At 42.0% G+C, this 13,003-nt stretch overlaps 1 protein-coding gene across 1 annotated transcript in view; it reads right to left on the reverse strand.

Moving 5' to 3' along the window:
• Window positions 1-1,370: 1,370 nt before the first annotated feature.
• Window positions 1,371-13,003, reverse strand: part of mamdc2a (MAM domain containing 2a) — a 34,859-nt gene continuing 23,226 nt past the window's right edge. The window contains 6 exon segments of the mRNA XM_032516377.1: window positions 1,371-2,620; window positions 3,092-3,176; window positions 9,352-9,611; window positions 10,705-10,851; window positions 11,710-11,806; window positions 12,602-12,867. Of these exon segments, the coding sequence (XP_032372268.1) occupies window positions 2,559-2,620; window positions 3,092-3,176; window positions 9,352-9,611; window positions 10,705-10,851; window positions 11,710-11,806; window positions 12,602-12,867 (917 nt within the window). The 3' untranslated portion in view covers window positions 1,371-2,558.

Below are 13,003 nucleotides of genomic sequence, written 5' to 3' on the forward strand. Positions count from 1 at the left end.
CTGGTTAAGTCAAGTCAGCAGAATATGATATGTAGCAGGCTAACTAGGACGACTGGGGTACAGGTGATGTACAGTACAGGACATCTAAATGCACTCAGAGGTTTGCAGAGATTTGTAGCATATGGCAGATGGGTCTGCAGGACCTGAATGATGCTGATGAGTCTAGGGAAGGTATCCAGCACCTTTCTGAAACCATGCCCGGAAAAGATACTGATGTAGAGATGAAAGGATATACACAGAAAGAGACACAAACATCTGTAGGCACCTAGATTGTGACTAAAGCTACTCCAATCCTTTGTCACAGTGGGACTAACATATAAACAATTATTGTGTGAAATCGCACAAAACCTACACAACCTTAGTTATATTGTGAGATGAGATATGTGAGAAATATCATCCCAATTGTATGGTTTTGGAATTCAAACTTGAAACTTGTCCGTAGTGAAGCGGCTAAGTGTTCCTAACAAACACATTCCCTTGACGTCCTATCTCTTGCAATCCATTTCCAAATTCAAATATCGGACACTATGAACAAATATGTACAGAAAAGAAGTAAATAAAAGTAAAACAAACAGTGCAATTGTGGAAGCCTGAATAAAAGGATGATAAAAAGTCTATTGCCTATGCTTCTTGGTTGCATGCTGGTGTTGTGTGGATGTGTGCTTTGATGAACCTCATGGCAGCACAGGGCCCAGTGCCACTACGCACCGACGTCTGCAAATATATCTTTCACTCCTTCTTTCCTTCCATAAATATTTCCATTTCGGAGTCTTAAAGCCCATTTAGGCTGACCCATGACCTCGCTTAGCAGAAATCTTCCTTATCTGACTTTTAGGTCAATTTTACATCCCCTCTTTTTGTCAAATAAATCACAAATACTCACTAGAACACCAAATGTGGATTCATCCCCTGCTAAAAATAGACCCCCAACAAAGGCCCTATTGCTCCTCCTGTTTAGTTGAAAAAAAAAAAAATGAGAAACTGTTTGAGGAAGTTAGGAATAAATTACTTGACCTATTCAATGACCAATTAATAATGACTGAAAACCACAGACAGGGTCCCAGCGTTACCAAACTTAACCCCTATGCATTTGGAGCAGCTGTTTTTTGTGCATTGTGTAGATTTGTGTAGTAATGCAGAGGGTCCCCTTTATGTAACTGGACTGTAGAGAGAACAAGGCCTTTGTCTCAGACAGGACGTGTTGGTTTGGAGACAGCGTACTAACGCTCTGCAACTGGCCTATTCTACAGCGAGTTGGACCAAGTTTTGTGTAACAGTTTTATTGTTTTGCCCGATGGAAGATGTGTTGGATTCCACAGTATCTCCAGCTTAAAGGACAATATCGCTGTTTTTGTGTTTTGAGGTTATTTCTATGTTTAATTGGCTTGAGGAGTTTCTAAACTTTTTAAGGATGGAAAAAGCCTCTCCCTTATTGGTGTATCCAGATATGGCTGGGAATGGCTTATGGGCCACAACAAGGTTATTCCTTAAGTCACAACCCATCTTCCTCCCTTTGTTATTATAGACTTTTTTTTGCTGGACCGAGTGCTCCCGTCACAGTTCCATCATATCCTTTTCTGTTAAAGAATACTCTATTTAGAATGTATCTGTGTTGGAACAATATATGTGTTGATGTCAACCCCCCTCTATGTACTGCATGTGTTTTTTCCGAGGTCACATGTCATGTCAGATGGAAACACGATCATGAAATAACTTAATAATCCCCCCCCCCCTTCCCACCCTTATATTTCATATGTTTGTCCCGTCACTAATTTGTAGTTATGTTGTTATGTCTTTGTTGTTGTCGCTAATGTTACAGAAAATTGAGATTTCTTTGTAACAAAAATAGTTATTTTCATTGTCCTATGTCATTTTGGCAAATATTTGTACGATTTTTTGTGCATAGTGTCAACAGGCCTTAACACTGGATTGTGGTTGTGTATTTGAGTGTCATAAGAACCAAGTGTGTGTGTGTGTGTGTACTGTTTCTTCACATGGCAGTGGCAACGTTCTGGAAAGAAATGTGAGAGCCGTTTTGAGTTCCCCTACAGGAGCTCAAAAACGTTGTTTTAGCTGAAGAAGAGCAGTAGGCCTATTAGTAGCCGTTAGCTTACTAAAGCTAGTATAGCTATGAATTGAATCAAGGATTCAAATGTAATCAAGACTTGACTGCATGTAAAGCCAGAAGGGAGAAACAGACCTGCAATATTATTATGCTTGAATGAACATAAGGATGCATGTAGGCTTTACATGCCAGTGTATGAGTTTTGCATTGTGTGTGAGAGCGATGGATAGTGAGCCAGCCTGTTCCGCCCATTGCCTATATGGACCTTTGGTGTGACTGTTGTGAGATGTAGTTGCATAGCGTTGCCCCATTGAGAAATCCCCACCATTCCCCGGTGTTTAATACAATTCCAATTTTTAACTGCATCACAAACATTGCTCTACAACTTTGTAAATTGTCTCGGTGGATTGTTCACATTCACACTTCTGAAAGCCACCCAGCCAAACTCTGGAAAACTACCAAGCATTTCGGCCAAAAGGCTTTCCCGCCAGTCTCAGTTCTCAATCTCATTAAAATACTCCGAGAAGCCTGAGTATGGAGTGATGTCACCAGGATCTGCAGAGGAGGACAAAAGAACATACATATTGTAGTTTCTCGTGAAACTATGCATATCATATCGCGTAAACACTGACACTGAACAAATATCTATTTGTTATGTAGTAAAATGTTTGCATTAGTTTGACAGTGTAGTAGACACAAAACTAGGACTGGGTACCTATTCAATACATTTATATTGAGGATAGTATAAAAAAAATGACACTTCATTTAAGATACAATTTAATTTCACTAAGCAGTAAATCTCATCAGCTTTAGTGAGCTAATCAACAAGCATCATGCTTCTAGCAATATCTAATAATTTCTGTGATTGGCTGTCTAACGTTTCACGTCGTAGAGACACGCAGGACAAACTCTACGTCGCACAGAGACGCCTCACGTAGTCAAAGCAGGAACAAAAATACAAAAAATTGGTTTAAAAAATCTTTGAATGACACCCAGCCCTAAAAACAACGCCAGCTTTATACTAACCTTCACATGGTCCCCTTTTAAAATGGATGTCATCAATTGCAATATCACTTCGTAGTGATGGGCCTCGGATGGCTTCGAATATAATCTGCGGGAAACATCCACAGAACAGTGTGTGGGTGAGATTTCTAATGATTCTTCAATTCTGTCACAATATTAACATTACAGCTTGTTTCTACCTGATGCTGAACATCTGTCCTGTAGGGTAACATTACAGCTTGTTTCTACCTGATGCTGAACATCTGTCCTGTAGGGTAACATTACAGCTTGTTTCTACCTGATGCTGAACATCTGTCCTGTAGGGTAACATTACAGCATGTTTCTACCTGATGATGAACATCTGTCCTGTAGGGTAACATTACAGCATGTTTCTACCTGAAGCTGAACATCTGTCCTGTAGGGTAACATTACAGCTTTTTTCTACCTGATGCTGAACATCTGTCCTGTAGGTAACATTACAGCATGTTTCTACCTGAAGCTGACATCTGTCCTGTAGGGTTAACATACAGCTTGTTTCTACCTGATGCTGAACATCTGTCCTGTAGGGTAACTTACAGCTTGTTTCTACCTGATGCTGAATTCTCGTGTCCTGTACGGGGTTACATTACAGCTTGTTTCTACCTGATGCTGACATCTGTCCTGTAGGGTACATTACAGCTTGTTTCTCCCTGATGATGAACATCTGTCCTGTAGGGTAACATTACAGCTTGTTTCTACCTGATGATGAACATCTGTCCTGTAGTGTAACATTACAGCATGTTTCTACCTATGCTGAACATCTTGTCCTGTAGGGTAACATTACAGCTTGTTTCTACTGATGATGAACATCTGTCCTGTAGGGTAACATTACAGCATGTTTCTACCTGATGCTGAACATCTGTCCTGTAGGGTAACATTACAGCATGTTTCTACCTGATGCTGAACATCTGTCCTGTAGGGTTAGACTACAGCTTGTTTCTACCTGATGCTGAACATCTGTCCTGTCGGGTAACATTACAGCTTTTTTCTACCTGATGCTGAACATCTGTCCTGTAGGGTAACATTACAGCATGTTTCTACCTGATGCTGAACATCTGTCCTGTAGGGTTGGACTACAGCTGGTCTACCTGATGCTGAACATCTGTCCTGTCGGGTAACATTACAGCATGTTTCTAACTGATGCTGAACATCTGTCCTGTAGGGTAACATTACAGCATGTTTCTACCTGATGATGAACATCTGTCCCTGTAGGGTTAGGCTACAGCTTTTTTTCTACTTGATGATGAAAATCTGTCCTTGTAGGTTAACTACAGCTTGTTTCTACCTGAGATGAACTCTGTCCTGTAGGGTAACATTACAGCTTGTTTCTACCTGTAGATGAACATCTGTCCTGTAGGGGAACATTACAGCTTTTTTCTACCTGATGCTGAAAATTTGTCCTGTAGGGTAACATTACAGCTTGTTTTCTCGCTGATGATGAACTCTTTTCCTGTAGGGTAACATTTCCGCTTGTTTTTTTGCTGAAGATGAACATCTGTCCTGTAGGGGTTTGACTACACTTGTTTCTAACTGATGCTGAACATTTGTCCCGTAGGGAACATTACAGCTTTTTCTCGCTGATGATGAACCTCTGTCCTGTAGGGTTAGACTACAGCTTTTCTACCTGATGCTGAAAATCTGTCTTGTAGGGTACATTTCAGCATGTTTCTACCTGATGCTGAACATCTGTCCTGTAGGGTTAGGCTACAGCTTTTTTCTACTTGATGATGAACATCTGTCCTGTAGGTTAGCCAAGCTTGTTTTCTACCTTTATGTGAACATCTGTCCTGTAGGGTTCACCCGCTTGGGTTTTACCTGTGCCGGGAAAATTTTGTCCTTAGGGTAACTTTTTAGCTTGTTTCTCCTTATGGAACATCTGCCGTGGGGAACTCAGGGTTTTTTCTACCTGAATTTCTGAACAAACTTCCTTAGGGAACATTCAGCTTTTTTCCCTGATTTGAAAATCTGTCCCCGGGAGGGTAAAATTACGGGTTTTTTTTCTACCTGATGGGTGAACATTTTCCTGTAGGTAAAATTTTAGCTTTTTTTCTCCCCGATGATGAAAATCTGTCCTGTGGGGGTTGACTACAGCTTGTTTCTACCTTTTGTGAAAATCTGGGCCCTTTTGGGGTTTAATTTTCCTTTTTTTCTTTACCTGATGCGGGAAAACTTTCCCGTAGGGAAAATTACAGCTTGTTTCTTCTCCTATGATGAACACCCGTCCCCGTGGGTAACATTCCGCCCTTTTTCTACCTATGGAACCTGTCCTTAGGGGAACATTTTTTGCTTTTTTCTACCTGAGGGGCACTCTTCCCCGTAGGTTAAAATTAAAAGCTTGTTTTTCTACCTGATGAAAGAACATCTTGGGGCCTGTAGGGGAACCCTTACACTGTTTCTAAACCCGATGCTGAAAAACCCGTCCCCGGGGGTAACCCTTCAGCTTTTTTTCTTTCCTGATGCCCGAACACTGTCCTGTAAAGGGTTTAATTTCGCTTGTTTCTACCTGATGTTTAACATCTGTCCCTTTTGGTTTAAAATTACAGCTTTTTTTTTAACCCGTTCGAATCGGGCCTGTAGGGTAAAATTTCCGCTTTTTTCTACCTGATGTGCACCCCTTTGTCCCTTTTGGGTTAAAAATTTCAGCTTGGTTTTTACCTGATGCTGAACATCTGTCCTGGGGTAACCCTTAAAAGCTTTTTTTTTTTTAAACCCCGAGCTGAACATCTGTCCTGTAGGGTAACTTACCGCTGTTTTTAAACCCGAGATGAACCTCTGTCCTTTAGGGTTTCTACGGGGTTTTTTCTCCCCCAGAATTTAAAATCCCGTCCGTTGGGACTACACTTGGGTTTTTCCCTGATGATGAAAATCTGTCCCCCGTAAAGGTTTAACCCCAACTTGTTTCCTAAACCCATGGGGAACACTGGGCCTGTAGGGTAACATTCAGCTTTTTTCTCCTTTATGTGAACATTTGTCCTGTGGGTTAAACCTTACGTTTTTTTCCTCGCTGATGATGAACATCTGTCCTTAGGGTTTCCTTTCAGCTTGGGTTTTTTGCTGAAATTTGTCCTGTAAAGGGTTTAAATTTCCGCTTTTTTCTAACCCGAGGGTGAACCTTGTCCTTTAGGTTTCAAAAGCTTTTTCTCCTTTTTAAAAACTCTGCCCCGGGGGTTTGGGCCCAAAACTTGTTTCTACCTAAAGCCTTTGAAACCCGTCCCCCTGGGGCCCTACAGCATTTTTCTACCCCATCTGAAAATCGTCCTGTAAGGGGTTTGGCCCCACAGCTTGTTTTTACTTGTGATTTAACTCTGTCCTTAGGTTTTGACTACCGCCCTTTTTTTCTACCTGATTCGAAAATCTGTCCTGTAGGGTAACTTTTCGCTTTTTTTTCTACCTATGCTGAAAATCCGCCCGTAGGGTTTTAAAATTTTTTCTTGTTTTTTTACCTTTATGTGAACATCTTCCTGTGGGTAAATTTCCTTGTTTCCCACCGTTTGAACATCTGTCCTGTAGGGGAAAATTCCCGCTTGTTTCTACCCGATATTAACCATCTTTCCTTTAGGGAACATTTCAGCTTTTTTCTAAACCGTTGAAAATCTGTCCTTATTTAACTTTCGTTTTTTTCTACCTTTATGGAACCTCTTTCCCCGTAGGGGCGTACGGGGTGTTTCTACCTGAGCGAACACGGGCCCCTTTTGGGGAAAATTCCCGCTTGTTTTTTTACCTATGTGGAAAATCTGTCCTGAGGGAACATTACAGCTTGTTTCTAAACCCGATGTTTAACATCGTCCTAGGGTTTAAAATTTCGGGTTTTTTTACCCGATGCAACAACTTTTCCCGTGGGGAACATTAAAAGCTTGGGTTTTCTACCTGGGTGATTTAACACTTTTCCTGTAGGGAACCCCCAAACTTTTTTTTCTACCTTTATGCTGAACATCTGTCGGTAGGGTACATTTCCGCCCGTTTTTTACCTGAAAGCGAACTCGTCCCCGTGGGGAACAAAAGCTTTTTCTTTCCTGATGTTTAACATCTTTTTTTTAGGGTTTTTTTCCCCCCTTTTTTTTTAAACCCATTTCTGAACTCTTTCCTGTAGGGTAACATTCCCGCTTGTTTTTTCCCCCGATGATGAAAAATCTGTCCCCCGTAGGGTAACATACAGCTTGTTTTTCTCCCCCGATTTTGAAAATCTGTCCTGTAGGGTTTTAAAATTTCCGCTTGGTTTTTACCCCGATGCTTTAACCCCTGCCTGTAGGGGAACATTAAAAAGCTTTTTTCTTTTACCTGAAAGTGGAAAATCTTCCTTTAGGGTTAAAAATTTCCAGCTTTTTTCTCCCGATTGAACCCTTGTCCTGTAAGGGGGACCACAGCTTTTTTCTCCATGTGAAAATCCCTTTCCCCCGTTTGGGGTTTGACAAGCTTTTTCTAACCCGATGCTGGGAAATTTTTCCCCGTAAAAATAACCTTACAGCTTGTTTCTCCCTGATGTTACCCTGTCCGGAGGGTAACATTCCCCGTTGTTTCCTGATGATGAACTCTGTCCTGAGGTTTGGATTTCCCGCTTGGGTTTTTTCCTTTAAAGCGAACATTTTTCCGGGAGGGGAACATTACGCTTTTTTTACCCATGCTGAACACTTCCTGTAGGGTTTAAAAACGCTTGTTTCTACTTTATGATGAAATCTTTCCCCGTTGGGGGGTAACTAAAAGCTTTTTTTCTACCTTTGTGAACCTTTTGTCCTTTAGGGTTAACCTTTTACGGCCATTTTTCACTTGCCGAAAAACAATTTTTTTGTTGTTTAAAACTACCCCGGTTTCTAAACCCTTTTCTTGTAAGAACATCCTTTGGGTAACAAGCTTTTTCCCCCCCAAAGGGAATTTTTGAACATCTTTTTCCCTGGAGGGTAAATTAATTGTTTTTTAATGGGTGTGAAATTTTTGGGGGAGGGTTAACTTTCCCGCTTGTGTCACCATGCTTAAAAATTTGGGTTTTTCCCGTAGGGTCCCTTTTCAGCGTTTTTCCCTGAAAGGGTGAACATTCCCCGTGGGTAGGGGGGAAAAATTCCGGGGTTTTTTTCCCCTGGGTTTTATGACATTGTCCCGAGGGTAAATTAAGCATGGTTTTTAACCTGAAAGGCGAACCATTGGGGTGTAGGTTTAAATAAAGGGTTTTTTTTGGAAAGGTGAAAATTTGTCCTGTATGGGGGGACTACATTGGGGTTTTTACCTGCTGACCCCTGTTCCTGTGGGTTCCTTAACAACTGTTTTCCCCCTTTTGGGGGGAGGGGCCCCCTTGGTTTTTACCGACTGACTCTTCCTGTAGGTTAGACACAGCTTTTTTCTACTTTGCTAAACATCTGTCCTGTGGGGGTTTAGACACACTTGTTCTCCCTGATGCTAAAATTCTGTCCTTAGGAAACATTACAGCTTGTTTCTACCTGTTTCTGAACACTGGTCCTGTAGGGTAACTTTACAGTTTGTTTCTACCTGATGATAAACATCTGTCCTGTAGGGTACATTACAGCTTGTTTTTACTTGATGCTGAACATCGTCCTGTAGGTAACATTACAGCTTGTTTTCTAACTGATGCTGAACATCTGTCCTGTAGGGTAACATTACAGCTTGTTTCTACCTGATGATGAACACTGTCCTGTAGGGTAACATTACAGCTTGTTTCTACCTGATGATGAACATCTGTCCTGTAGGGTTAGACTACAGCTTGTTTCACGGCTGCAGGTAACCATTCAATAAAATTTTATTTGTATTATCAAATCATAACAAGAGTTATCTCAAAACCCTTTACAGTTTTAGACCACACTCTATAATTAGGTCCCAACAAGTCTAGTAATTCCCCCAAGAGTAAGCATTTAGTGCAACAGTGTTGAGGAAAAACCCATGGATGGATGGATGAATGAATGAATGAATGAATGGATGGATGGATGGATGGTTGAATGGATGAATGAATGAATGACTAAAAGAATGGATGGATGGTTGATGGATGGATGATGAATGAGTGAATGGATGATGGATTGATGGATGGATGGATGAATGGATGGATGGATAGATGAATGGAGGGATGGATGAAGGAATGGATGTATGATGGATGGATGAATGGATTGATGGATGAATGGATGGATGGATGGATGGATGGATGGATGAATGAATGAATGAACGAACGGATGGATGGATGGATGGATGGATGAATGAATGGATGAATGGATGGATGGATGGGTGAATGGATGGATGTCCTGTACCTGGTGTCTGACATCACAGTGGTAGTCCACCATCGCCCTCATCCAGCTGACACTCTGCTCTCCGCGGCGTCTCCATAGCAACGCGTCCTGCTCTCTGTTGCTACGGCGCAGGAGCACGTTGAGTATGCCGGTGCCAGATCCGTGCATGTGGTAGTAGAAGATCAAACACTGGGGGGACGAGGCGCCCCGCAGGTCTGAGGTCAGCAGCCGAGCCTTGTGTCCGGGACGCATGAGAGACGCCTCAATGTACATGAAGTAACCTGGAGGGGGGGGGGGGGGGGACTTGTTATCACATCTGCAAAATTACGACACACACAGAAGAACAGAATACGACTGAAATGAGTACACAGCTCCAGCAGTGGACTGTAACTAAGTATATTTACTCCAGTACTGTACTTCAGTCCAAATGTTGAGGTACTCAACTGTACTTTACTTGAGTCTTTTCTTTTAATGCCACTTTGTACTTCTACTGCGCTACATTTCAGAGAGAAATATTCTACTTTTTACTCCACTACATTCATCTGACAGCTTTAGTTACTAGTTATTTTAGTTACTAGTTACTTTAGGTACTCCACTACATTCATCTGACAGCTTTAGTTACTAGTTACTTTAGTTACTCCACTACATGGGTCTCAAACTCGCGGCCCGGGGGCCAATTGCGGCCCGCGGGATGATATTTTGTGGCCCCCAACTTGACATCAAGTTAAATGTTAGTGCGGCCCGCGCGTTCTGAAACTTTTGTCATTGCGTTTGTCCCTTATGGGCTACCGTAGTCTCGTGACAGCGGCGTAACCGTTGTCAGCTAGCTAAGTACTCTTTGCGGCAAATGCCTGATGGTTTGACAATGTGATGTCTGTTGTTGTGAAATTCACCAACCATATCAGATCTAGGGGCTTAAAGCACCGGCAGTTCCGCGCCCTGTTTGGAGGAAATAGTTGTTTTTTTTGGAATACTTGATGCGGCCCAGCCAAGCCCAGACTCTACTTCCAGCGGCCCCCAAGTAAGTTGAGTTTGAGACCCCTGCTCCACTACATTCATCTGACGGCTTTAGTTACTAGTTACTAGTTACTTTAGTTACTCCACTACATTCATCTGACAGCTTTAGTTACTAGTTACTTTAGGTACTCCACTACATTCATCTGACGGCTTTAGTTACTAGTTACTAGTTACTTTAGTTACTCCACTACATTCATCTGACAGCTTCAGTTACTACTTTTTACCCTCACTGTATATGAATAGATGATTTTCAAAAAAGTGGAATGTACTAGTACTTCTAGTGTCCCATCACACACAGGGTTCCATCCAGTCTTCATATGAGGGTATGACCTCTGAATTTATGAGGAAATGACTCACCCACCCCAGTAGTGTGGTCTCCTGTGGGCCCTGTATAGGAGGTGGGAGTGTGTCCTCGGACTCGCAGCCAGTCGGCTTTGTCTTCTTTCTTATCCTGGATGTAGCCACAGACTCCGCTCTCAAAGTTACACCGGCCTGGGAGGGGGCCTGCGGCGCAAACAGATGGTGAGCAAGGTGAAAAGGTCTCACTGTAATGTGTGTACTTCATTCTGAGAGTGACGTGGACACGTTAGCGTGTGTGTTCACTATGTCTGACGTCACTTTGTTTTCCAAAATCAACCCTCTTTGAGGCTTGTGTACATCCCATCTGAGCTGTTGTGTCACAAATTCTGTGAACTGTAAATTCAGTGGAATACAGAATCCTCCTCTCATAAAATGTCTCGGCTTTTTGTAATAAAGGACCCCCCGACTCCAGTGTGCCTCCACTAATGATTACTTTGTTATGAAAGTCCACCTGTGCCTCTTTCCTTTCCTTTCCTGATCTCCTCCCCTTTATGGCCATATAATACAGTCAGAATTCTTGAGATTTTTAATAACATCAAACCCCTTTTCTGATACTATTCATTTCACAACATTTTTATATATGTCAAATATTTTGTCTTTACATTCAGTAATTATCTCTCCATAAACTAGATTTGACTGTTTATGGCAGAGTCCGCCATTACCACACTTGAATTAAATTACCCCCACACACACGAGACATGAACAGGAAACAATGCATGTAATCCAGTGTTACTGTTGGATATCAGTCTCACTGTGTACTGGCTGCTCTCCTGCAGCTGGATAAATTCAATGCTAATGCTAACCACACATTTCATACTACTGCTGCTTCACAACAAAGTACTCCAGCTGACAGCCAGGGTACTCCAGTTAGTTCTGCCTTGTTAGGAGAACTGGCAGATATGACTGTTCTGCACTGACCTGATCTGAGAAAAGAATGTGACATTTAGGGGACTTTAAGGACAATACAATAGTTGTCCGTGTATGTCTCAGTGAGTCTTTTACCTGCTGTGATTTGACAGTCCCCCAGGCTGACAGTGATGTCATCAATGGCTGTCAGGCCACATTCCCAGAAGTTCTTACATATGCTGACAAACACTAGCTGCGAAACAGAGAAAAAGACTAAAACCTCAACCCTTATCAGACTCATCCATGCATCCCTCCATCCATGCATCCATCCAGGCATCCATCCACTCATCCATCCATCCATGCATCCATCCATCCATACATCCATGCATCCATGCATCCATGCATCCATGTTTACATCCACTCACCCATCCATCCATGCAACAATCCGTACATGTATCCATTTATCAATGTATCCATGCATCCATCCCTCCATGCATCCATCTATGTATTCATCCACTCATCCATCCATCATGCATCCATACATGCATAAATCCACTCATCCATCCATCCATGCATACTTGCACTTATCCATCCATCCATCCATCCATCCATGCAGCCATTAACTCATCCATCCATCCATCCATGCATTCATCAATCCATCCATTTCCGTTTCTGGAGGTTTCACCAAGTCAAATTTAAGATTTTTTAAGAGCATTTGAAGACTATTATAAATGAAAAGTCAGACCTATATCCTGACATAAAAGCATAACAAAATGCAGAGTCACAACATGACGAAATGTATTTGAATTGAATAAAAGCAAAATGGATTAATAATAATCGGTGAATATACAACAAATTATATTTGGACTAAAAAAAGAAAGAAGTACAAAACCAAAGAATAAAAATAACCCATCATACAGCTTGGCAGAAGAATTAAAGGTAGTGTTACATGGACATTGAAAGTTTTTTAAGCCCTAGAAAACAATACTTCAATTTAAGACTTTCAAGGCCTAACGTCCGCACACATCAGCCATGTAATGCTTCATACCTTGGAAAGCATGGGCTTCATGTAGGTGATCTCCACCTCAGTCCACACAGCCGAGGACGTGTCCGCCAGGCTCCACACCTTCTCCTGGGCCACATTGTTCTCATCATAAATGTAAAGAACCAGAGCGTTGTCCACTTTCCGAAATCCATGAAGCATGTAGTAGAACCTCACGCAGTATTTGTGGTTCCCTGGTAGGAAGGGACCGTGAAGCCGACCCACATAGCCGGGCCTCGCGGTGAAACGTGTGTTGGCCAGGAGGAAGCAGCCTAAGAAAGACAAGACCCAGAACATAATTAACAGCCGAGGTTTTTATGTTCAATGACAATGTGTTTAACCCTTTTGTTGTCCTCCCGAGTCCTCCAGACTTTGAGTTTTCACTAGCACCACCTTACTACCACTAGT

This window comes from Etheostoma spectabile, chromosome 5, assembly GCF_008692095.1.
Source record: "Etheostoma spectabile isolate EspeVRDwgs_2016 chromosome 5, UIUC_Espe_1.0, whole genome shotgun sequence".
Lineage (NCBI taxonomy): Eukaryota > Metazoa > Chordata > Actinopteri > Perciformes > Percidae > Etheostoma > Etheostoma spectabile.